Source organism: Rhagoletis zephyria, unplaced genomic scaffold (assembly GCF_001687245.7).
Source record: "Rhagoletis zephyria isolate East Lansing unplaced genomic scaffold, Rhagoletis_zephyria_1.1 Rzeph_scaffold_01541, whole genome shotgun sequence".
Taxonomy (NCBI): Eukaryota; Metazoa; Arthropoda; class Insecta; order Diptera; family Tephritidae; genus Rhagoletis; species Rhagoletis zephyria.
Genome location: NW_016158625.1, coordinates 1 through 25,894, shown reverse-complemented (window position 1 = coordinate 25,894; position 25,894 = coordinate 1). Strand labels below are relative to the sequence as shown.

Here is a 25,894-nt window from a genome sequence, read left to right as displayed (position 1 = left end):
TACCCATCGACGTAAAATCGGACACCGCGTCTGCGTTTAATACCGCTAACATCAGACTCACAACCTTCAATCTTAGCAAGGGATTGGGCGGTTGGAACTTAGCCCAAGGTAGTCCGACCGGAAATAATATCCCAACGGTTTTTACCCTCCATTCCCGCCCATCCGCACGAGGGGCGCAGTCCGCATGACGTACGGAACCAATATTTTAAATTTTTTGTACCGAGTCACGATAGGCAGATAAAGATAAGATAAAATATAAAACGGGCCAAAGCCAAAGGGTTTAGACCTCAGCTTGTATCCTCTGTGATAGAACAGAACCAAATAACTAGTAGTAGTTGCTTGATTTTGTTATGCATTTTTTCGAAACATTGAAAAAAAACAACCTTTAAATTACTTCTATCCGTTTTTTGTAGTTAGCTTTGTGTAGGCGGATAATGTACTGTTAAATCTTACCAAAAGTGATACTTGTGGGTTTGTTGTTGTTGTAAAAGCATACAAATTCCCCAAAGAGCTTTTATGGGGTGTTGTTGTGACAGTCCTTCTTCTTCTTCTTCTTCTTCTTCTTTATTGGCGCTGTAACCGCCTAAGCGGTTTTGGCTGAGTCTAAAACAGCACGCCAGTCATTTCTCTTCTGTGCTAACTGACGCCAATTGGAAATGCCAAGTGAAGCCTAGTCCTTCTCCACCTGGTCTTTCCAACGCAGAGGAGGCCTTCCTCTTCCTCTGTTACCAGCATCGCGGCCCGCGTTGAATACTTTCAGAGCAGGAGCGTTTCTGTCCATTCGAACGACATGGCCAAGCCAGCGGAGCCGCTGAATTTTTATTCGCTGCACTATGTCTATATTGTTGTTATATATGTTCTGTCTAAAAATGCGGTAGGTTTTAAGCCTCGTGTGGTAGAATCCCAAATTTTAAAAATATGTGGTAGATCTACCACATATCGATGGCTGAGTGGAAGATCGACCTATCTCGGCAGTCATTTCGAAAACGCTCTATCTCAAAAAACTTTTCAAGAATGCCCTATTTCAAAATTCNTGCGGTAGGTTTTAAGCCTCGTGTGGTAGAATCCCAAATTTTAAAAATATGTGGTAGATCTACCACATATCGATGGCTGAGTGGAAGATCGACCTATCTCGGCAGTCATTTCGAAAACGCTCTATCTCAAAAAACTTTTCAAGAATGCCCTATTTCAAAATTCGTTTCAAAAACGCCCTATCTCAGCTGCCGATTCAAAAATGCCCTATATCAGCATATTTTCAATACATTTTGAAGTGAGATAGGGCGTTTTTGAACCGAATTTTGAGATAGGGTGTTTTTCAATTAAATTCTGAAATAGGGCGTTCTTGAAAAGTGTTTTGAGATAGAGCGTTTTCGAACTGGCTGCCGAGATAGGTCGAACTTCCACTCAGCCATCGATATGTGGTAGAAGTTTGCACACTGCATGCCATCGACATGAATTCCAAACTGCCGAGGGCTAGGCTTCTTGCGTCGAAGAAGCGACCCAGATTGGTAGCCGTTTACTTTCGAGTACACAGCATCAATGCCCTTGCCCGAAGCCAATATCAAGCAATCGTTAGAGTATGGGATGAGAGAAACTCGCTCTTGTGGCTGGGAGAGCTCGGGAAAGGGATAGAATCCTGTGGTACCCTTGTTTAATTTGTTGTTAGTATTTCACTTTCCCAATCCAATACGTAAATCTCAATTATTTTTGGAATGGCGAACGCGATTACACACGCGGAGTGTTCTTCTTTCCTTTTTTCTCTATACTTCGTTCAAAGCCAGATAATATTCTTACCTACCTTCTTCATTTCGACCATTTCTGAATAGGTGACCAACGGGTAGACAATGAAAGCAATAAAAAAGAATCTCTCTGTCCTTGGTTAGAACAACTTGTGTAGCTTCGCAAAGGAGAGACGCAAATGACGAAATTTTTTGGTCCCAGCCCAAACCGGCAAGCAGTTGTAATAAGAAGATCTCAGCGGTAATAATCTTTACTGTGAATTTGTTTAACTTAAAGTCCGTAAGTCTTAATTGTTCACCCTCATCCATGAAAGTCTTGAGACTTGCTAAGTGTGTGAGTCATATCTTAAGGCCGTTATATTTTCGTGAACTAGATGTTGTAAGGGCATATCTGCTTCGCTCGTTTGCATTAACGAGTTGTCTGAGGCAATGTTCGGAAACAAGAAATTAGTGATGTTAATGCTTCACATGGATGCTTGCGACGAACCACATTTCACTACTTTGAATTCTAAAGTTTTAAATGCAACTTTGCCGCCAAAGGTTTATGTTTGAAAGACACGACATATCTATAATTGACCGAGATAGACGATCTCTGTAATATAAATTTACATTCAAAGTTATAAGTTTTTTAAAATAAATACCATTATGTAGACCAACCGAAGACGATTAGGAATTCGGAGACGAATTCTAATACGACGACAAATGTTAACACGAAGACAAAAAGGTCGATGTATATCAAGATGAATTCGAATACGAGGGCGAATACGCGGACAAACACGAACACGAATACGAAGAATACAAAGGCGAACACAAAGATGCAGATAACAACGAAGGCTAATACGAATACAGCGACTAAAATGAATACGAAGGTGAATGCGAATACGTAAGTATATGAAGACAGCGAATAAAATGAAGACAAAAAAATGTCTTACCCTTAGAACAGCCGCCGAATTTCGGCAGTAACTGGCACTCTGTTTAAATTACGAATATATGTAGAACCCAATACTGACAGTGTTAAATAAGGTAATTAAAATTATTATTCTTGGTTAATTCTAATCTTTTCATTTTTTCACTACACCTATTCAAGTGGATCAGGCGCTTAAAAAAGCATGCATGTGTAAGTGTTTGCTCGACTTTTCATCTCTTTGTTGCATACAGCTTGGCGTTGAAATCGTGTTTATTTTTCTTGTGCTTTGATTATAAAAATATTTGCAGATTTCAGAAATGTTAGGAAAAATAATAGTTTTTTTTTACGGTTTTCTCACAATCAGAGAATAAGAAAAATAAAAATACTGGTGCAGTGAACATTATACCGCCTTCCGGGGTTTTTAGCAGTGATTGTAAATAAAGATTATTTATATGTTTTGAATTATCTTACCGTTTTTATTTTTCAAAACTACCATTAGTAGCATTTGCCTTTGCACAGCATGAATCCCCCAAGACTTTAAAAATACATATTTGACTCTTAATGCGGAGAGTTATATCGTTTTTTTACGACAACAATAAAATTTTCTTGAGGTTTTTTTTAGCATAAAATAGCCGGTCAGCTTTGATTTTTGCTATTTCGGGTGTTGATAAACATGAAATGATTCGAGTTGTTTGGTATTTTAAACTTTCCGAGATTTTCTAGGGATTTGTTTTTATATTTTTGAAATTTCCCGGACATTCTTTTCCAGAAACTTTCGTTCTTTTCGTGAAATTTTGTGTTTTATTCGGTATTCTTTAGGTTTTTATGAGAATATTTGGGGTTTCGTTACATAAAAAAAAAAAATAAATACCAAAATCAAATATTAAAAGCAGCAACGAAAACTAACCGTTAAATATCAAGGTTTTTATTTTTGATCATTCCAAATTTGTATTAAATTTTTTTTTTGGTGAATAATAATCGTTACATTTGGATTTTTATTTTTTTCGGTGAACTTTAATCCTTATATGTATATTTTTAACCGTTACCATTGAGACTGTGTTTTTGTGACCGATCTTTTATCACCTATAAAATTTAATCTAAAAATAACAGCTTTGATATGAATGGAAAAATCAAAATTAAAAATAATGACGATAAATTTCTCGAAAATATAAAAATCCAAAAATAACGATTATTCTTGATCGAAAATAACGATTATTCTTGATCGAAAAAATAAAAATTTTAAAATAACGGTTAAATTTTGATCGGAAAAAGGCAAATCCTGTTTTAACGGTTAGATTATGATTTTATTGACAAGATCATAACTGTGACAGTCCCTGATTAAAAGTCTTTAATTTTCTCACATTTTTTGCTTTTTAATATTTTTATTAAACGGGTTCTGATTTTTTAAAATAATTTTTAATTACTGAAAGCTCCTTTGGCTCTCCGCTCTCATACCTACATATATACACGTTTAAATTAATACATATTTACATATTTCTCTCCTGCCGTGACTGTCAAACTTATGATAAACAACGCGTAGTCAAGCTTTCACGAAAGACTTCGTTGCAAGCTTTTCTTGTGTTTACAGTTTTTATCAGCGATTCAGGCTTGCCAACCTCTCCCAACAACTGCGCAGAACTGCATTCACACTCCCACATACATGCATACGTACATATTCAAATAAATGTTCTGTTCACTTGCTTGCGGAAAATTGAAGATAATTGAAAACAGTTAGAAAAGCACGCGCAACGATTTCAGTACTTTTTGTTTTTCCGGGAAAATTTTACTGTTACTGCGGCAGCACGCACCGTTAGTGGCTCTGCTGTAATCTGAGCAAATTAACAGCGTTAACAAACGTGGTATACACACACGTAGCTAGTAAGGAGCTGGTGGAGCGTCGCCATAATAAATATTATTTAATACACACACAAACACAAGCACCCACACGCTGATTGTGATTGTGTTATGAGCACAGTGAAAATTGACACATGTACCTACTTATTTGTGTGTGAAAAAAGCTAAAAAAAATGTTAAAATAACTTAAGATTAAATCATTGACAAATAATAGAATGCGGTGAGAATTATGCGCGATTTCTGTTTTTTCAATAAAATAAGTTTTAAGTAAATTCAATAAGAGAAGAAAAGTGCGAAGAGGAATTCACTACATACATATGTATGTACATACATACATAATAGCAATTGTAAATACATACACAAAGCAAAACGAAAAAAAGTATATTTCAAGCGGAATTTCCATTTTGCAATTTTTACGGAAGTCTCTTACAAATCAGCAGAGAATATTTTTCATAGTATGTATAGTAGTAGATATATTTTTCATAGTATGTAGGAAGGAATGAGTGTTTGTGCTGTGTTGAAAGGTTAATTTCATTAACATTTTCATGTGAAAACCTAAATGCGCGTTAACTGTTATGTGTTCACGTTGGAATGTCAGAGTGCTCCACGCCAATTGAAATGAATATCTAGACGCGTGTGTAGGTGTGTGCGCGCATTCGTCCTCTAAACTTCTTTGAAAAACGCCTGCGAGTTTATGTGTGTGTAGTTTTGGTTTTGTAATCAACAGTAAATTATAATCGAAAACATATTTTTATGAAAAATAAAAATAAAAGTATAAAAATAAAATTTGTTTATGTATGCATATGTATTTTTTTCAGATTTGAATAAAAAGGTTAAAAAATATACAAAAATAGCATTGCAAATTAAAATTCTCATCAACTGCACCCGCAAGCAAAGTTATACATAGACACAACCAGAGAATGGATGTCTTAACTCAAATTCTAAATATGAATGCTGGCGGGGCGTATGGTGGTGGCAAGGCGGGTGGCGCCTTTGATCCACTCACATTCGCCATGAAGCCTCAAGTGGTGATACGTGCCCTCTGTTGGGTAAGTTGACTTGCTAGTCCTACTAAATATTTATGCATATACATACATACTTACATGTGTAAACACAGAGAGTCTACATTTTTGACACTTGTCAGCTAGTTTAAAATTTTTGTGACACTTACAAAATGGCTTAGCTGGAAAAGGTCTACATATGCGAAAAAATATTGTACCTATAATGATGAGTGGGAAGAATTTTAACACAAACCGCAAGTTTTAAAGACGTCTAAATGTCATTCAATGTTTTAAGAAATTACTTTATAACTTTTTAATAATATATAAAAGGCTAACTGCAAAATTGAGCAAAATTGAAACTTTCTGCGAGCCGCCTCTTCTTCTTTTTTCTCATTTGACCCTACAACCGTTTGTCGGTTTAGGTCGAGACCAAAGGCGCTCGCCACTCTAGACAGGTCCTTCTGCACTGGGTTCTTCCATTGTGTTCGTGGGCGCAATTTCTTTCGTTGTCCACCCATCGGTGCGAAAGACCTTTTCACCGGGGGTTGTCGTCCTCTTCGATACTCGTCGCCCACGCGAACGGGGCTATAGATCTTGCTTAGAATAGTTCTCTCAAAGCTTATCATATTTTTTTCACATCGTCAATGTTTCGGCGCCATATAAAAAGACCGGCATGATGAGAGATTTGTAGAGCGTAGTTTTTATTCGTCGAGAGAGAGCTCTGCTTTTTAATTGTCTGCCGAGCCCAAAGTGGCACCTGTTGGTAAGAGTTATTTTTCGTTTTATCTCCAGACTGACAGTATTGGTAGTAATTATTCTATTAAACAAAGTCCTTCACTACTTCAAAGTTATGACTGCCAACAGTGACGTGTGTCCCGATACACAGGATACAGGAGGTACTTTGTCTTGTCCTCGTTCACCGCTAGACCAACCTCGTTAGCTTCTTTTTCTAAGCGGCAAAAGCTGCTCTGACATCCCTATGCCATCGTGTTTTTGCCGTATATGGTGCCGCTGCGATTCAGACTAGCAGCTCTTCTGATGCTTTCCAGCATCAGAATAAAAATTTTGAAAAAAAAAATATTTAGGGAGTGCTCACAGCGCTCAAAGTTTGCCATGTATTTTATATGGGGGAAAAACACCTTTTCGTAGAAATGGTGTAAAATCCTTGAAAATCAAAAGTTTTCGATCGGAAAACTTTGCTTATCTTCAGGAGATTCCCAGTAATAATACCCAATTGTTTCTTTAACCATTTTTCATGGTAACTATATTTTATAGGTCCTCCAAAACCCCTAGAAAATGCAATGGGGGGACCAATAAAAAATCTTAATATTAAAAAATCGTTAAATAAACAATTGGATATTAATATTGGAAGTCTCCTGAGGAGAGCCACAGTTTTCCGTTCGAAAAATATTGATTTTCAAGAATTTTACACCATTTCTACGAAAAGTTTTTTTCCCTATATAAAATACATAGAAAACTTTGAGCGCTGTGAGCACTCCCTAAATATTTTTTGATTTCAAAATAAAAAAAAAATAGGGGTAGATTTGTTTTCGGTATGGAACAATACTAGGGGGTGGCGGCATTTAAATTCCGACTTTATTGTTTTTGGACCACTCTAATGTACATACGTAGGTAGTTTCGACTGGGTTGCTCGCACTCATCTTCCCTACTGGTTTCAGTGGTAACTATTCAGTAGATTGGAGAAGTGTTGCCTTCATAATTTTTATACACCGCAGTTACTAATTTGCTGTGTTTCTCTTACAGGTATTAGAAATTATCTTCATGAATTTGAAAGTCTTAACACCACCAAATCGAAGCAAAAGAAAAAAAAAGAAAATTATAACAAAATCACAATTTAAATCAATACAATTTTTAATAAGCAACTTTGTACCTCTCCGCTTTCAAATCAACGCCTGCCTTTTTGTTACTGGCCAGCTGAGCTTACTTACTTCTTCGTCCATTCGCCCACACAAGGACATGTGAGGCTCTTCAATTTATAACGTTTGCCGTAATGATTAGTTGGTGCCATGCAAGCGCTTTATTTATTTATATGTACATGTGTATACATATACTTGAAATAAATATGTAGGTATTTGTGCGCGTATATTTTATATGGACAAAGTTTTTCCCAGGATATATATGAGTATATACATATGTAGATATATGGCAGACGTCAGCTGTGCACTAGCTCGTGACCATTACTTGACGTATCCTTTACAAAGTGATTGTTGCTGTCGTTGTCCAGTTCCAGCGCTATTGAGCTTATATTACATATTGCTGTTAAAAAAACAAAGGAAAGTATTCTTTCCAACTACATACATACGTACATACTAGGGATGTTTCGAATGTCATATTTTTCACCTTACGGAATCCGAATGTGAGGAATAAAAATAAAAAAGCTATAATCAACTTAAGTCGTCGTTTTTATTACTTAAACATTTGGAAATTATTAGCACATTGAATGAGTGCTCAATAGGATGGTCCAAAAATGCATGTGAAAAAGTAAAGTCAGAATTTTTATGATCTCACTATTAGGATTGTTTTGTACCGAAAAAATAAACCCCTATTTTTATACCCGAGCGCACNTCCGTCCGTCCGTCCGTCTGTGCACACGATAACTCGAGTAAAAATTGAGATATCTTAACGAAACTTGGTACGTGCCCTTATATCTGGCGTAGGACGGATGGTATTGAAAATGGGCAAAATCGGACAATAACCACGCCTACATCCCATATAACGGTAATTTAGAGAAATACGAAATCTTCGATAAATCAGTAATTATTAAAGCTAATTTATTCAAAATTGATGCTTCCAACAACAAAAAATACGTTTAGGATAACATTTTGGAAAATGGGCGTGGCACCGCCCACTTATGATTACACATATGTATCTCGGTAACCGTTCTACCAATTTGTACCAAACTCGGTATGGTTATTGTGCTTGCCACATAGAAGCAAAACGTTGAAAATTATTGAAATCGGACTAAAATTGAGGCCGCCTTTCATATAACGGTAAATTTCAGAACTGCTTGAAACTTCAAAATTTCGAAATTTAAGGACTCTAATTTACTCAAAATTGATACGCCCCAGCTTACCATGTAGCGGTAGCTTTCGGAAAGGTGAAAGTCATATATTAAACACTTGCGCCGGGTATTTAATGTTCGGCTCCGCCCGAACTTAGACTTTCTTACTTGTTTATTTTGAAATCCAAAAATATTTAGAGGTCGCTCAAAGCGCCCAAAGTTTTCCATTTATTTTATATGGGGAAAACCAACTTTTCGTAGAAATGGTATAGAATTCTAAAAAAATAATAGTTTTCTATCGGAATACTCTTTTCGCCTGCAGAAGATTCCCAATAATAATTCCCAATTGTTCATTTAACCATTTTTTCATCGCAACTATAATTTATAGGTCCGCCCAAAATCCGAAAAAAAACCCAAAAACCCCCGAATGCAATGAAGGCACAAATAAAAAATCATTAGTATTAAAAACTGGTTAAATAAATAATTGCGTATTATTATTGAAAGTCTACTGAAGAGAACCAGAGTTTTCATTTCATTTCATTTATTTAATAATCTACAGTATAAAGTACCTTACAGACTAGACAAAAATATAAACACGCCCAAATTGGCAATTAGATTATTGTTAAAATACGCATAAATACCATATTAAACAATTACATTCAGTGTTTTTACAAAATTTGATCCAGATAAAGCAAAATCAAGCAAATCCCTTCGAAAAATATTGATTTTCAAGAATTCCATACCATTTCTACGAAAAGTTGTTTTTTTTTTAAATTTAAAAATACATGGAAAACTTTGAGCGCTTTGAGCGAACTCTAAATATTTTTGGATTTCAAAATAAAAAAATAGGGGTATACTTTTTTCGATATAGAACAATCCTAGGGGGTGAGAGCATTACAATTCCGACTTTGCTGTTTTTGGACCACCCTAGTGCTCCACCTATACAGTGTCTAGTAGTCAAAGTTCAAAAGGGGCATATTATATTTCAAAAACAGTAATTTCGCTGCCTCTTCTCCCATAGAGCGATTTCTTAGAGGCTCGTATATAAGACCGGCTTCACTGAACAATTGCCACTTGGCGGGGAAGCGCTCAAATATTTGCGGGCCAGATCTGCCAATCGAGGGGATTTTCACCGAGAATAGCTTGTTTTTCTTTAAGATAGGCCTTCAATTGCGCTTTAATTTCACATTTTTAAAGCCTCCAGATTCTACATTCTACAAGTCTTCGCTGGAAGAATCTAAAATTATTTCTAAGTTGCTTATAAGACTTTTAGTAATACTTGTTGAAGGCCCATCAATATTGCTTGGTATACCACTTAACCGTTTAGCGCCTGAACCTAAAAGGCGGTTATTGACCGCACCCTGCTTAAACGGACTCAGAGCTATTTCAATAACAATATTAGAATGGACTCACAGCGCATGTACACATTCGCATTCGCAAAACATTTGTATCATTTGATGCGAATGAAAATGTCGAATGCGAATGTGTAAAATGATGCGAATCATTCGCATAACGAATGCGAATGCAAATATTCGCAACATCCTTGGTATATACATATGTATGTATTTTCCATTTCTTGATTGCTACAATGAATAGCTTTTTCATTGCCTCCCACAACCTCCCATTGCCACTCGTCTAGTAAAAGTTTTACTTTTCGTTCATGTTTCTCTTACTATTTTATTACAATAATTTCCATAATCCATTAACAGAATTGCGTGTGTGCACTTTTGTCTTCCCTGCCAACTTTTAATTCAATCAAAATGCTAGTCTGTGACCATGATGCCGTCATTCGCCATCGTCGCCTATTGCATTTTTTCTAAACTTGGCCTTGACGTGTGCAAGAAAAAAGCACGTAATAATATTAGTTGCTCCATTTTAAACTGGGTCAACATACGTCGACTTTTGTACCTCAACCTTCATCTTGGCTATTTCTGCTGCTGCTGCTGCTGATGATGATTCACTTGCATACAACCTGCTATAGTACATATGTATATCCTTAGCGGCGCCATTGACGCCATTATTTCCTAGAAAACGGAACTTGTGTGGGTGGTTGATTGGGTGTGATTTTGTTCCTTCCATTGAAATGTCAGAACTTCCGAAGAATGCAACTGAACATTATCCCATGGTGATGCTGGACGTTTTAGATGGCAACGGGACTTCCAAACGTTTGTGCTTAGCAATATGCTGTTTGCCTATGTTTGTATGAACGTATGTATGTACTTGCGCATATGTACATACATATAAGCATGTACATACATATGCACCCGTGTGTAATGTGTTTACGTAAGTACAATCGATAATATTCACTATTCATTGTCGTTGACATTGGTGTGGGAATACGACTACATGTCGACCACAAAATTATAATGCAACTTTAATTGAAGAGATGAACGAAATGGAACAAGGACATTAATGCTGGCGGCAAATGTGACAATATTAGGGGCGGCTTTAAAATTCGCATTTTCTCTTTGGTTTCTATTTTTCAAATGATTAGCAATAGCTCTAGCCTTGCAGTCACTCTTCCGCAAGCAATTGCAGATACTCGAGCACATTTCTATCAAGAGAACCTCTCAGGTTACCATCTAGTAATAGTGTTATAGAAGTGTTGTTGCGTAACACTTAACCAATTGAGGGCCGATAGCATGTCTCTGAATGGGGTGTCATAACCAGGGTTGCCACTGCGGAAAAAAATACATAGCATTCATTTGTAAAAAGTCAAAAAGTCAAATCTAGAAAATATCTACCAATAACTGTTATTGGTAGCTATTTTAATAAGAATTCAAATTGTTTTTAAGGGAGTTTTTTTTAACTAATTATACTGTTTTTCAGATCATATTAATAGTATATTATCAGTTTCCCTCAACCAAAAGCGAAAGTGATGAAACTAAAGGCAACAACGAAAGTTCATCATGTGAAAAAACTTCCAGTTGGTGTTTTTTTTTTGTAATATTCACAATGTTTTTTATTAAAAATTTCTTGGTATTTTTTTGCATAAGAATATTGTTTGAGCTTTAACCAAATCCATAAAAATAAAGGATTCAAGCTTTATACAAAATTTAGAAAAATTCAAAAAATTTTCATGCAAATTTCGAACTTTTTACTCTGAATTTTTAGAACAACTAACTAACAATGTGCAGCTAAAAATTACCGTTGATTTTTTGCCGTCAGTATTTTATGTTTTTTTTTTATTTAACAATTGATAAAAAAATGGCGTTGATCTAATTTTTTTGCGAACAATGTAATTACATACCTAGAAATGTTTTCTTTTTACTTAAATAGTAATTTAAAGTATTTAGGCAGTAAAAGGCTCCTCAGGGTTCCAGTAAAATTAGTTTTGAATGGAGCACGATATGTTCGCCTTACATTATTTACACTTATACGATTGTAAGTATGTATGTAAAAAGTGTGCATTAAAGCATTCGAAAATTAAATTGAGACAGTTTGGTACCGTTTTTGTGAATGTATTGTGTACGTGAGTGCTGTTTTTATGTATGTGTTGTGTACATGTTTATTTATAAACGTATGTGTTCCTTTCCTTTCGTACGTGTTTATTGATATATCTGTACCGTAATGTTTTCGGACGGTACTACACTGAGGGAAAAAAATATTAAAATCAAATAGAAACGTAATTCATCTTACTATAAACGTCAACGAAAGTACTTTACATTGGTAAATATTCAATTCAATTACGCGCATATTAAAATGACAGCGTTCATACTGAAAAAGCATCCGTGAAGTGAATAATCAAGACAAAAACTAAAAAAAAAAAAAAAAAATTATTCGCATGATGCCTGCAGTGGAATTCGAACCCGACCATGAATATCCATCAACACCACAACACGCGATATCATTATTTTATACTTTCTCTTTAAGAAGTTACATAAACGAAGGATGAAGTATAACTTCGTTGCTATTTTGCTCACAGTATAATCTTCGTGATCATTAATGTTTGAATTTTCGTCGATTTTTATATGCAAATATTTGAGGCAAAGCCAGGGTTGCCACTGACGAAAAAAAATATTTACCATCCACTTGAGCAAAATCTACCAAATCTAAAAAATATCTACCAATAAATTTTTTTATAGTTATTTTAATAAAAACTATAGCTTTATTTTTTTCTTTTTTTCAATTAAAACTACAGTTTTGTTATTTTTTTAGTTATTTCAATAAGAATTAAAATTGCTTTTAAGGAAATTTTTATTTAGCTAATTATACGGTATTTGAGTCATATTATTAGTATATTCGCAGTTTCTTTCAAAGCGGAAGAGATGAAACTAAAGGCAACAACGAAACTTCATAATTTGAAAAACTTCAACTCGAGTTATTATAGACAAATACTTCTTCTTCTTTATTGGCGCTGTAACCGCCTAAGCGATTTTGGCCGAGTCCAAAACAGCACGCCAGTCATTTCTCTTCTGTGCTAACTGACGCCAATTGGAAATGCCAAGTGAAGCCAAGTCCTTCTCCACCTGGTCTTTCCAACGCAGAGGAGGCCTTCCTCTTCCTCTGTTATCAGCATCGCGGCCCGCGTTGAAAATTTTCAGAGCAGGAGCGTTTCTGTCCATTCCAACGACATAGCCAAGCCAGCGGAGCCGCTGAATTTTAATTCGCTGCACTATGTCTATATCGTTGTAAAGCTCATACAGCTCATCGTTAAATCGTCTGCGATATTCGCCATCACCAACGCGTAAAGGTCCGTAAATCTTTCGCAGAATCTTTCTCTCGAAAACTCCAAGAGCCGCCTCATCAGATGCTTTCATTGTCCATGCCTCCGCGCCATACACCAGCACAGGCATGATGAGTGACTTATAGAGTGTGATCTTTTTACTTCTCAATTGCCTACTCAGCCCTACGTAGCACTTTTTGGCAAGAGTGATTCTCCGTTGGATTTCAAGGCTGACAAATACAATGACTCAAAAAAGCACCTGGTGATTTTTTTTATTATTCGCAATGTTTTTCAAGTAAAAATTTTTTGTTGTTTTAACTAAATTCACAAAAATTAAGGATTCAAACTATATACAACATTTAGAAAAATTCAAAAAATTCTCGTCCAAATTTCGAATTTTTTACTCTGAATTTTTAGAACAATTTAAGATACCGAGTTTTAAAGCAAATAATACTTGAGTATAGCTCACAATGTGGTTCCCGTTGATTTTCTTTTTAAATTTTTTGCCACCAGTCTTTTGTGTTTTTTATTTAACAATTTCTATTGATAAAAAATGACGTTGATTAAATTTTTTTTGTGAACAATTATAGTGCGTCATTACATACCTGTAATTTTTTTTTATATGTATTTAAATAATCATTTAAAATATTTAGGCAATCAAAAGCTCCCCGGGATTCCAGTAAAATGAGTTTTGAATGGAGCACGATATGTTCGCCTTATATCGATATACATTTATACGTATGTAAGTATATAAAAAGTATGCAAAGAAATTTATAATATAAAGATAACTACGAAAAATAAATCGGTAACGAAAAGTTCAACAAATATCTACCAAAATGAGAAAAAATTTACCTTTTTACCAACCCAAATTTTTTCTACCAATTTTGGTAACAATTTACCAAAGTGGCAACCCTGGGCAAAGCACACTTTCTGCTGGTTTATATTTAATTGGCCTAGGTCATTATTATCTAGGCCTCTTCCAGATATAACCATGAGTTTAGTTTTGCTGATGTTTAATTTAAGTTTATTTAAGCATAGCCAGGAAAAAAGTTCGCACCGTTCGATCGATTTTCAAAAATGGGTGTCATATTAAAGCGCTTGGCCTGTAGTTTTTGGAAAAGAGTTGCCATCTGTGGACCAATTAAATTCAAATTATTTAAAAATCATTGCCATCATATCCGCACCGTTCGTTCGATTTTCCAAAATGAGGTGTTAAATTAAAAGGCTTGGACTCTATGTAAAATAAGGTTTTACTTTTTTGAAATTAGTTGCTACCTTTTAAAAAATTACATATACTCAAATTTTAAAAAAAAACAAACCGATAATTAGAAAATGGATATCAACCGAAATGGTTTTAAAAAACTGTGTTTCTGAGTTGACCTATAGGAGGGTTGCCACCTGTTTACAAAAATCATGTAAGGTAAGAAAAATATGTATCACCATATGGGTACCAAACGAAAGGGGTTTCAGAAAGTAATAGTTTGAAAATATTTGAAGTTATATACAACATAAAAATGTGGATATCAAACGAAGGAGTGTTAAGAAATCATTAGTTTGAATGCTAAGAATATTTTTGAGATGTTGAAAGAGGATTTCCACCTATTTAAAAAGTTAAATTCGAATTATTTGATAAGTTCAATGAATTATTAAAATATGGGCATCAATCGAAGGGGGTCTGAAAAACTGTTATTTCTGAACTGTACTTAGCGGGGTTGCCACATGTTCAAAAAATCAAAATCCACTTAATCCACATCAGTTAGTTAAAATATGTATTGCAATGTCAGGCGAATGAGAGTTAACAAGGATTTAGCTTGAAAAGACTTTTGAAGAGGGCTGCCACCTGTTTGAAATGTCTATGAAATTTAAAAATACCATAGTCAAACGAAAGAACGTTAAGAAGTCATTAGTTTGACCATTTGGAATGTTTGAAGAGGGTTGCCATGTGTTTAAAAAGATAAATTCAGATTATTCATTTATTTAGGAGGGTTGCCATTTGTTCGAACAATCAAATTCAAATTAGTTCATCAGTTTATTGAAATGCATATGTATCATAATGCCAGACGAAAGAGATTTAAGAAGATTTTAGTTTGGGAATACTTTTGAAACGTAATTTCAAAAGTGAGAGGTCAAATTAAAGACCTTACCTGTAGACGTGTGGTAAAGTTCATCGGTATAGGGTGATTTGAAATTTAATGAATCTAAAAAAATGCACTATACCAGATTGCTCTTCACTGGCACTCGGATCTCTTATAACTCTGACTAACATTTGGAATATTAAGTACTTGAAATTAAGTTTTGGGCGTTTTAACGCCATGCGGGTTCACTAGTCTCTTTTATATTTTCCCCACTTATCATTATTAATCCATCATCGGCGAAGGGATTAATATCGCTTTACTGAAGGCTGGTTGAAATATCATTAATATAAATATTAAATAATATAGTTGCTAACACTGAGCCTTGTGGAAGCCCAATCATTATTTTTCTTTCGTCTGATACCGATGATCCAATCGCTGTTCTTCGCATGCGATTATTTATAAAACTTTGAAACCAATTCAGTTCGATACCTTTTATTCCTATATTGGAAAACTTCCTATATTGGAAAACTTTCCCAATAGTAGATCTTGATCTATTGTCTTAAAGGCACGTTTCAAATCTAAGAAAACAGCAATTATATAGTTGGGTTTGCTCAGTTCTTCTTTCCAGTGAGCAATTACCAAATTCAGGGCAGTTACACATGAGTGCTTCTTACGAAAGCCGGACTGTTGTGGTATTAATATGTTATTAGATTGGAGGTATTGCACTAATTGCTTTTTTACTACACATTCAGGTAGTTTTTTTTTTATCATTTGGTAGCGTGTTTATTGGTCTCATCTCCATCAGCTTTAATGGTATTTTTAACCTTTTCTATTGGAACGACAGTGTTTTCCAAGAAGTTGAAAAAGCACCATTATTTAAGTTCCCGTTAACTATATGCATGAAGAAGAATCCTAAATGAGTTACTGCATCTCTTCCCAGCAAAAAATCGGTAATCGCTTTTAGTGGTAACGTGTTCTAGAAGGCATAGTGTTATAATGCCTTCGAATTTTTCCGCATCTTTTAGGCATTACCGGTAATGCAAAGTAGAATGTCCAACAATATTTTATTTATTTCGCTTCTTTGTTTGATTTCGGGGAATGCAAATTAGAATGTCCTATAATATTTCTTTTTTTAATTCGTTTCTTTGCTTCATTTCCGGAAATGCAAAGTAGAATGTCCTACAATATTTTATTTGTCTCGCTTCTTTGCTTCATTTCGGGGAATGCAAAGTAGAATGTCCTACAATATTTTTTTTATTTCGCTTCTTTGCTTCATTTCGGAGAATGCAAAGTAGAATGCTGCATCGTAGTCAGCTGAAAAATAGAATGAATACCCAAAAATTCTTTTTTACCGTTACTTTCTGTGGAAATTTGTCTCACATAAAAATCATGTTTTGCTTTGTTCAATTTGCAGCGAAGTTGAAGTCAGTCAATGAAGTGAAGTACAAGAGTGAGGAAGTACAATTTTAAGCTTAGTTAAATATGCATATGTACATACCGATTTTTAAGAAAATCTAAATACCTAAATAAATACATATGTATGTATAAAAGCTGATTTATAAAAATTTTAATGAATTTTAATCTTTTAAGACATTTTCTGATTTCAATTTAATATAAATAAGTATGTACTTATCTAGNCATTCTACATTAGTTTCTCTGTAAGGCATTCTTTGTTCGCTTCTCTGGATTCTGTTTATCCATGCGTTCTCCCTTCGTTTGAAGGTAATGCTGCGGGTAAGGGCTTACCTCCAATGACATGCCCATGTTAAAATAAGGCCTTCTTGAAGCGAAAGGGTAAGCGATTCCCATCGCCTAGCTCGTTTCCACTTTCGTTTCTGTGGTAATCGTGTTTTTTGCTGGGTTATGACTCCTTCAGAAAAAAGGTTTCTTCCTCTAATTCTATTTTTGAAAGAACCAGCAATTATATGTAATTACTACATCAGTTTCTAGTTCTTGAAATTTAAAATCAAGGCGAATTTATATAAGGTGGTGTTACTAGATCAGCTGACTTTGTGTATGTGTTTCGCCTTACGGCTTCTTATTTCAAATTGAAAAATTTTGTTTGAATTTCCACACACACTCTTACAGATTTTGACAGTTTATGCCGCCAAAGTAAAAACAAAATACATGTAAGTTTTTGTTTTTCTACTCCTGCTATCACCTTATATAATTTCGCCTTGTTTAAAATTGTATGTGAAATTCGGAAGTATGGAAAATTCCTTATCCATAATTTCAATAAATTCAAAGTAGTCATTTAATGCTTGTGCAATATCATTTTCGGTTGTGTAAATATTGCCATGTATTAAACCTTTATTTATGGTGTTTGTTTCCTTATACATACTTATGCAATTTTTAAGATGTTTCCACATTTCCTTACTATCTCCAAAGTTAGTGGTTATCTTAAGCTCCATGTATTTGACCTTTTGACCTTGACTTTCAACAAGCGTTTGCATTTGTAAGCGTTTGCATTGTAGTAATTTCAATTCTCTGTTTCTAAAGCAATATTATAAAGATTGAACTTATATTTAATTAGGTATATTTATGAGTTTAACACTAATTTCCTTCGTATACGTTAGAGAACTTATTGCATAAGGCAAAATATTTGCTAAGAATTTTGCTTTTTTTTATCGAAATTCAACATTGAAAATATACTATAATTGTACTGCCTTAAAATGTGAACTAGATTTTCACTAGAATTATTTTTCCAATATACTATAGCTTCCTTCATTCTCATTTTGAAAGGTGTTTCTATATTTACCTTAAAATATATTGTTTCATGGTCAGAGATCTGTTGCATTGCCATTCTTTTCCAATAAATATTGTGGCTATTTATAAACAGCAAGTCTATCATTGTTTCAGCTTCTTCTGTTTTTCTGGTGTAGGAGTCTATTTGTTATGACTTTGAAAAAGATTGAAATAACTCTAGTAGCTGTTTGCTGTAGGTTGTTATTAAATATATTTATATTGAAATCTCCAATAATTACAGTGTTCTCATCTGAGTAGTTACTAGTAAAAACTTCGCTAAGATAAGTAATGACATGACTAGAGTTTGGTGAATGATATATTACACCTACTTGATATTTTGGAGTAATATTTCCAATTTCCAAAAGTAAAAACCAAATATTTTTATCAGTGAATAATTAATTTTTGTTTTATATTCAATAGAATTGTGTAGGTATATTGAAACCCCGCCTGTGTGCCTGCTATCGGAACCGCATCTGACAAGGTTGTATGTATCTACAACAATATTAGATGTGGCATACAAGTTTCGATTACTTTTTCCAATTCACCCTTATTCGCTCTAATACTGTTTATATTTAAATAAATACAACTCAGTTCATTTAACGTCGTTCGTTGCTAGACTCTAGTTTTATTTTTCGCACTGTTAAAAAGTAGTTTGTTACGGTTTCAAGTCCTCTAAACATTTATTTAACCGTTAAAAGTTTACCAGATACAACAATACGGCTCTTAGGGCACCGTTGTGAAAATCCGATCGTATTACCCTTCAGTCTTTTTTTTATAGTACAATTGAGAAATTGATCTTCTCCCAATTTGATAAACGCCTTGATTCTGATCTCACTAAGCAGGACGTTCGGTTAGGATTACTCATGCGCCCCGTCCTGCTTCGATTATAAGCAATACAGTGCTTAGCATATACATATGCACATGCTTATCTATACATATGTCCATACTTACATATATGTATATAATATGCACTAATACATTTGTGTGCCCTTTTATTTCTGCATTCTTATGTTGCCCTCTATTTCAGACATGTTTCCTGATACTATTTTCATTGTTCGCATTCACTTTTTATGCTTATGCATTTATAGTTTCTGTTGGTTTCTTTTTTATACGCTTCTTTCAACTATCCAATAAAGGCATACCAAGACTTGTCATATATACATACGTACTGCCTGTCGCTGCTTTGATGGATTTTTTTACGCCTAAGTACTATGTATGTATGTATGTGGGCGTCTTTGCTAATTCCCAATAAACATTTGGGTTGGAGATCAAATGGAGAGCGAATAAAAATTCCAAGGTCCAATGCTTATTTTCAAGTGTTCCTCAATTGGAGAACCAACCCATTCTCTTACAAAACGGCACATTTTTTGTATGGAAAATAATCTGAGTGCTCCACTTGAGAAAAGTTTAGATATCAATTTGAATTCAAACTTTATTCAACTTTTGGTCAAACCTTGGGCGAAAATTGTTGGAGAAAAATGTTGGATCTCTACTAAAGAATCAAGAATTTCTCAAATATTGGAAAAAAGTTTGAAAAACGATTGCTTTATGCGTATTGGGTTGGAAAGAGGCTAGTTATAAACTGTCGCTATCGCTATTTAGCTGCTTCTTTTTGTGTCGCGTTTCCTTAGCTTTGCTGTGCTTTACTTCCTACCAACTATTTACGTACTTATGTTAAATAGTAGCAACAATAAATAGGATAGAGGATTTTTTTTTTTAAATACACATTCCTCCTCCTTCACTTAAATAACAATGGTAATAACAATGGAGGCGGCGGCATTCGCGTCTACGTCGATGCCAACCGCAATCGCAGGCGGAAGAAAGAATGTATTATTGTGTGGGCTCTTTAGAGAAGAAAAGCGATAGTGAGAAAAACCCCGAGGCATAAAGAATAAGAAACACCACCCAAAAGTACTAAGTAGGCCTAGTCGTCGGGTACAGTAAGTGATTTGATGGATTGATTGGTGGGCGTGCGAAAAACAGCAAAAGCCAAGAAGGGTGGTATATATGTACACTGCCGGAACAAAGTATTGGCGCAGCAAAAATTTCAAAATATATATGCAACATTCTAATTATTTCTCTAATATTTTTCCCACAGTTTTGTATAAAAATATGGTCAACAACAAAAATAAAATTCTTAAACTTTGTACAAAACTCGCGAAAATTCAGCAAAATTTCATCAAATTCTCATCTTTTTGATCAGATTTTTTAGAATTTTTTTGAGTATGCAGTTTTGCAGCTCATAAAATTCTAGTATTTTTTCCATATAAAGTATTTTCGAGAAACATTTTTTGTATGGAAGAGACTACGTGAAAAAAATTGCCAAAAATCAACGGTAATTCCCGCTACTTAAAACTTGCACTTTATTATAATAAAATTGAGTGCTTAATCAAAAAAATTCTAAAAATTCTGATTAAAAAGTTGAAAATTTTCGCGAGTTTTGCACAAAGGTTAGGAATTATATTTTTATGTTTTTTTTTTGTAGAATGAGCTATATTTTATACGAAATTAGCGGAAAAATATAAGAATGAAAATTGGTGCATATCGATATTGTGAAAAATTTTCTGTGCCAATACTTTGTTCCGGCAGTGTATGTACTTATGTATGCTTGTGTATTACGTACAAATAGCGCGCAAAGCTTTTAGTCGCTGCTGCTTAGGAATGTCTGAGCACTCATGGGTTTGTGGAAACATGCTTTAAGCTACTTGGTTTGTAACCAGTTTGTGTACGAATTTATGGCTTTGGTTATTGGCGCTTTGGTTGAAGTGGTACGCGCTGTTGTACGATTATACTAAGTGCTGATATGGGTAGAACGAGGAAGCCATGCGTAAAATATACTTAAATACAAATGCATACTTAAGATAGCTGTTAGTTTGAATTTAATGTAATTTGCAATTTTAATAAAAGCAATTAGATAGAAAAATAAAAACGTTTGGACATTTTGTTCCTAAACTTTTCTAGAAAAAAAAAACGGTTAAAACTCTTAAAAAGTAAAATGGCTCTCAGAGGAAAAGAGAAACACCAAAATGTAGCGGAACGCTTTTTGTGTAACAACTGGTAATCCGGTCAAATACAACTTAAACGTTAATTTTGTTGTTAGTTGTTAACAATAATTTGGCGATTTGATAAATTATGCGCAAATATGTACTTGTACATTTGTTCCTCGTCATTTGAATAACACACTCTTTTAATTCTTAGTATTTAAAGTTTTCTTTTTGTTTGGTTATTACTCATAAATTTTTTATAATTAATATATATAATAATGATATAAAGTTTTGTATCTCATAAATATAATACATACTTATATGTAATGAAGTGCAAGTTTCAAGTGGCCAAAATACCATAGAGTTTTTAATATTTTTTTTTTGACTGTGTCATGCATTTTCTTTCATAAAGACCACTTTTATACCATGCCACAGTGATTTTAACACACAAAAAACCCATATAAACGCTAAACCATGGGCCAAATATAATAAAACTGCATTTATAGTTTTTTCTCGGTGACGTGAAACTTTCAAAGATATAGTTAATTCCAAAAATTTGTTTATTAAATTCAGTGCTATGTGGGAAAGCAATATGGTTATCAAATTAAATAGAAAATTCTGTAGAAATAAAATATTATTAATTTTTTGGCGCATAACGACGAATATGTTTTTAAATGCCATTTTAATTTTTTTCCTTGAATATCCTTGAAAATTTGCAATATTTTTTTTAAACAAAAAATTTTAAGGACTAATATGAACACGACCACATCCTTGGATTTCGTCATTGGGACTTTATTAGCTAAAGAAAATAAAATTAATTGAAAAGGGAATTTTCAATACCTTTTCGTCCTTGTGAACCAAAAAACTTTATTTTTCCTTTAATTCTACAGAATTTTCTCTTCCAGTTGCTGCTCATATTGTTATTCTACATTTCACTAAATTTTTTAAATAATTTTTGGAATTCATTATACTTTTGCAATTTTAAAGTCTTTTGAAAAAATCCAGACATCGGAGCAGTGTTGTCAGAAAAAAATTACCAAATTCCTCAAAAACAAATGAAAAATCCTCAAAATTCGAAAAAATTACTCAAAATTTTCTTATTGCAGATATGAGTATTGTGTACTGCATATATTTACAGGCACTTAGTATTAATGTTAATTACATTCTCCCATTCAATTGGTACATTTGTTCTTTGCGGTTCAAACAAAGTATCACCGTTATTTTTATGCCTTGGTTTGTATATAATATTGCAGCAATTATATCAGTGCTCAATCTGGTGCTCAAGTCAATCCTACACATTTTTAAACTACTAAATATACATTCTACTGAATCTAATGCTAAGGGCTATATCAGTAATGCAGATATTAGTTTCTTTAATTGGCAAACTTATATGAACCTGAAGAATCTTTTAATTCAAAAACTTTTTTCCCATAATTTTCTGGATCTCCATTCGTTATCGAGATTTTGCAAGTTCAAAATTAGTTGAAAATATAACGATGGAATGAAAAAAAATTATCGATAACATTTTCAACATTTAGCAACAAATGCAGATGTGCTTAACAGCGAAAACACCACACCAGCGTCTTGGCAAACCAAGCGAAATATCCCTTTGCTTAATGCTATTCATGTTGTGTATGGGGGGGGGGGGTTTGAAGGTTTGACAAGCCGTTTGAGGGAAATGTTAACAAAAATCCAAATTTTTTGATTTTCCGGCCACCATGTTGACTTTTGATCAAACCGCTTACGTTGTGTATGATAAAATCGCCTCATTCGTAACCGAATTTTTACCGAATGAGGACGCAAGAGCGAAAGATCGAAGAAAACTAAACCCTTTTACATTGTGAACCGGAAGAAAACTAAAATTCTTTGCTTGAACGAGTCATGTTTCCGAAATGTGTGTATGCCGAAATGGGAAAAGTAGGTTTGAAGAATGTTTGACAAGCCGCTTGAGTGGTGTATTTCGCTCTTTATGAAACTTCGGAAAGCTTTTTGTTCAAAAATTTGCAGACCGATTTAACAACTCTCTTGTATAAAACATGGTTGCATTTGTTATCTGCAAATATATCGGGGGAAAATTCCTCAAAGTAAAAATCCTCAAAAAATACTCAAACGCACCCGATATCCTCACGTTTTGAGGAATTACTCACAAAGTGGCAACACTGCATCATAGAGAAAAACTAAAAACGCAGTTGTACAATATTTGGCCCCTAGTTTCGTGAGTATATTGATTTCTTGATTTTGAGGCACGCTGTTATAGAAAGCAAGGTGTCAAAAAACGCGTTTTAGCTAAAATTTAAATTTTATCACGGATTCTGGTAGAGTACCCGTCCACTAAAAATGTTTGTTTGGGAAAATTTTTTGAACTAAAGTTAAAAACGCAGATTTTATTGTTGATTTCGGGAGAATATCCCTTCGTTCGCAGTCTTTTAGAATTTCGCGTGGAAATTTTAGGATCAAATTGTATGGTCTTATTCATAAAAAGTAAGGCGTATCCATAGTATAATAATTACAGGTATTGTCTTCCCAGAGAGTGCATATTCCGATCTGCCTTATTTGAAAAACATCATTGTTGCCCACACTAAAAGGTTTACTGCTAGGCAAAAGGGATATTTCCATACCCCATATACCATATACATATGTACACGTATTTTTGTACACAAACCTTCTTGCAGAGGACTTATTTAATTTGGAAAAGCCGAAAAAAATATTTGCTTAGTAAATAAATTTGTATGGCTCACTTCATTTCAAACGATTTTCTTTTCTTTTGAAAAATTATAGAAATTAAATTGAGCGAAAACAAAACACAAAGCCAAATAAAAGTAAAAGAATCAACATTGAACTGCGTCAAAACGAAAATAAGGTAGCACGAATTTCGATGTGAAGCAAAAATCTCTGGGAAGGCAATACCTGTAATTATTGTACCATGAGGCGTATCTAAAGAGCCGTGTAAAGTGACATCATATTTTCAAATTCTTGATTTATAAAGCATCTCAAGTCTTCTTTATTTTTTATGAATTTGGGTGCTAGATTTCGCCGTAGGTTTTGGCAGAGATGTGGGACGCTATTCATCGCGTAGTATGCTTAAAAAAGTGTCTACAAAATCATCAACACAAATACTTCTGCCAAGTTCAGAAAAAATTTGCTTCTTTAAGTGTGGTAATGGTCCGAGACATTTTCACGTTTAAAAATTGGACTTTTACCACCAGAACAAGTAAGTTCGTTTTCAAATGATTTAAACTTCCCGGAAAATGTTAGCAATGAAATGTTTTGGATGGAAGAAAAACCTAAAGATATTTAGTTACGAAATTCACAAGACGCGTTAAGCATCGTCATGTTTTAAGGTCTTAACTAATAATGGTTAAATTGGTTTTAGAGGATTCGCAGTGTATGATAAGAGCTAATTATGTACATATATATTTTCTATCAGTTTAGAAACATTTCGACGAGCATTTTTACCATTACAGTATAGGAACGTTAAAGTTACACAAAAAACTCCTAGACATGTTGACTTAATTTTAGGTCGTAGACTAAGCGTCTCTATCTGTATCGTTTTTCTAGATCAGATCATTTACCCAAGATATGTTTTATTATAAGTTTGCATTAGGAATGAAATAATAATCGAATTTTGACATGAAAAATGTTACTCATACGCCATAGACTACACTGAGGGAAAAAAATATTAAAATCAAATAGAAACGTAATTGATCTTACTATAAACGTCAACGAAAGTACTGTATATCGGTAAATATTCAATTCAATTACGCGCATATTAAAATGACCGCGTTCGTACTGAAAAAGCATCCGAGAAGTGAATAATCAAGAAAAAACTAAAAAAAAAAATTTATTTGCATGTTGCCTGCAGCGGAATTCGAACCCGACCATCTCCGGATACCAACAACTTGTGGCAAGCATCTTTGCGCACTCAGCTACATCCAGACATATAAATTTCCTTTCAAATGTTGAATATCCATCAACACCACAGAACGCGATTTGTCCGGATAAACATGTATGTACTATGTATGCACGATTGACAGAAATTCTTGAGAATTCTACTCTCATTCTACCATTCTTGCTATGTGTGTATGTGTGTTTTGTCACCGCTCTCAGTGCGGCGCTCTGCATGCTTGGGGTGCGTATGTACACTTACATATGCATACTCAGATGTGAACAGTCAAATACGTGCGTAATAAATTTTGTATGAAAATATTATTTTTAAATACGAACATTTTTAAACGACAATCAAATATAAAGTATTCATTTTTACTATGCATTATTTCCCTCAGTGTAGTATGTATGTTAGGGCGGGTCCATTTTTTATGGGAGAGTTTTTTGACTATGCGCGCAGAAGGATTTTACGTGCAAATTTTCCGAAGTAAAAGTTGGTCTAAAATCAATTTGGAGTTTGCCAAACTGCGAAAATGGGTTTCTTTGCATTTTGCTGTACTATCGAAAAGAAGTGCTCAAATTTTTTATAAAAACATGCTATAAGCGGTTCTTTGGCATGAGGAATTTCTGCGCTTATCTTCTTCTTAAAACTTACAACTATTTGAATTAGGAAATAGTTGGACTGTTACGTTATAGAAAAACCAGTTACGTTACCTGTGCGGTATACGTATAGCTTCAATTCGGTTCTTAAATGGCAATAAGTACACTAAGAAAACAGTAACATGGTTTTTTCAAACAGCGTAATTTCGGGGTTTTCTATGTCAGCGATTAGAAATTTTTGAACAGAAAAACTATTTTTTAAACAAACTTAAACATAAGTTAAACGTAAGTTTGTTTGATCGATAAAGAGAGCTGTAAGTGGATGGTAGGACACCCAGAACTGCCGGGTAATCCTATACGATCTTGAACGCCTTAACCTCTGCTTAGCCTTCGAGTGATAAATTTCAGTAATTGTT

General features: G+C 34.1%; 1 protein-coding gene across 2 annotated transcripts; it reads left to right on the top strand.

Moving 5' to 3' along the window:
* The first annotated feature begins 4,154 nt into the window (after positions 1–4,154).
* LOC108364356 (uncharacterized) lies at positions 4,155–7,532 on the top strand. Of its 2 annotated transcripts, none has more exons than XM_017618008.1 (3): positions 4,155–4,524; positions 5,319–5,549; positions 7,266–7,532. In XM_017618008.1, exons 2-3 carry the CDS (start codon positions 5,421–5,423, stop codon positions 7,482–7,484), a joined length of 348 nt encoding a protein of 115 aa, XP_017473497.1. In that variant the 5' UTR covers positions 4,155–4,524; positions 5,319–5,420; the 3' UTR covers positions 7,485–7,532. The 2 variants fall into 2 exon arrangements, with proteins under 2 accessions (XP_017473497.1, XP_017473496.1); XM_017618007.1 differs by having other exon boundaries at positions 4,155–4,955.
* Positions 7,533–25,894: the final 18,362 nt, after the last annotated feature.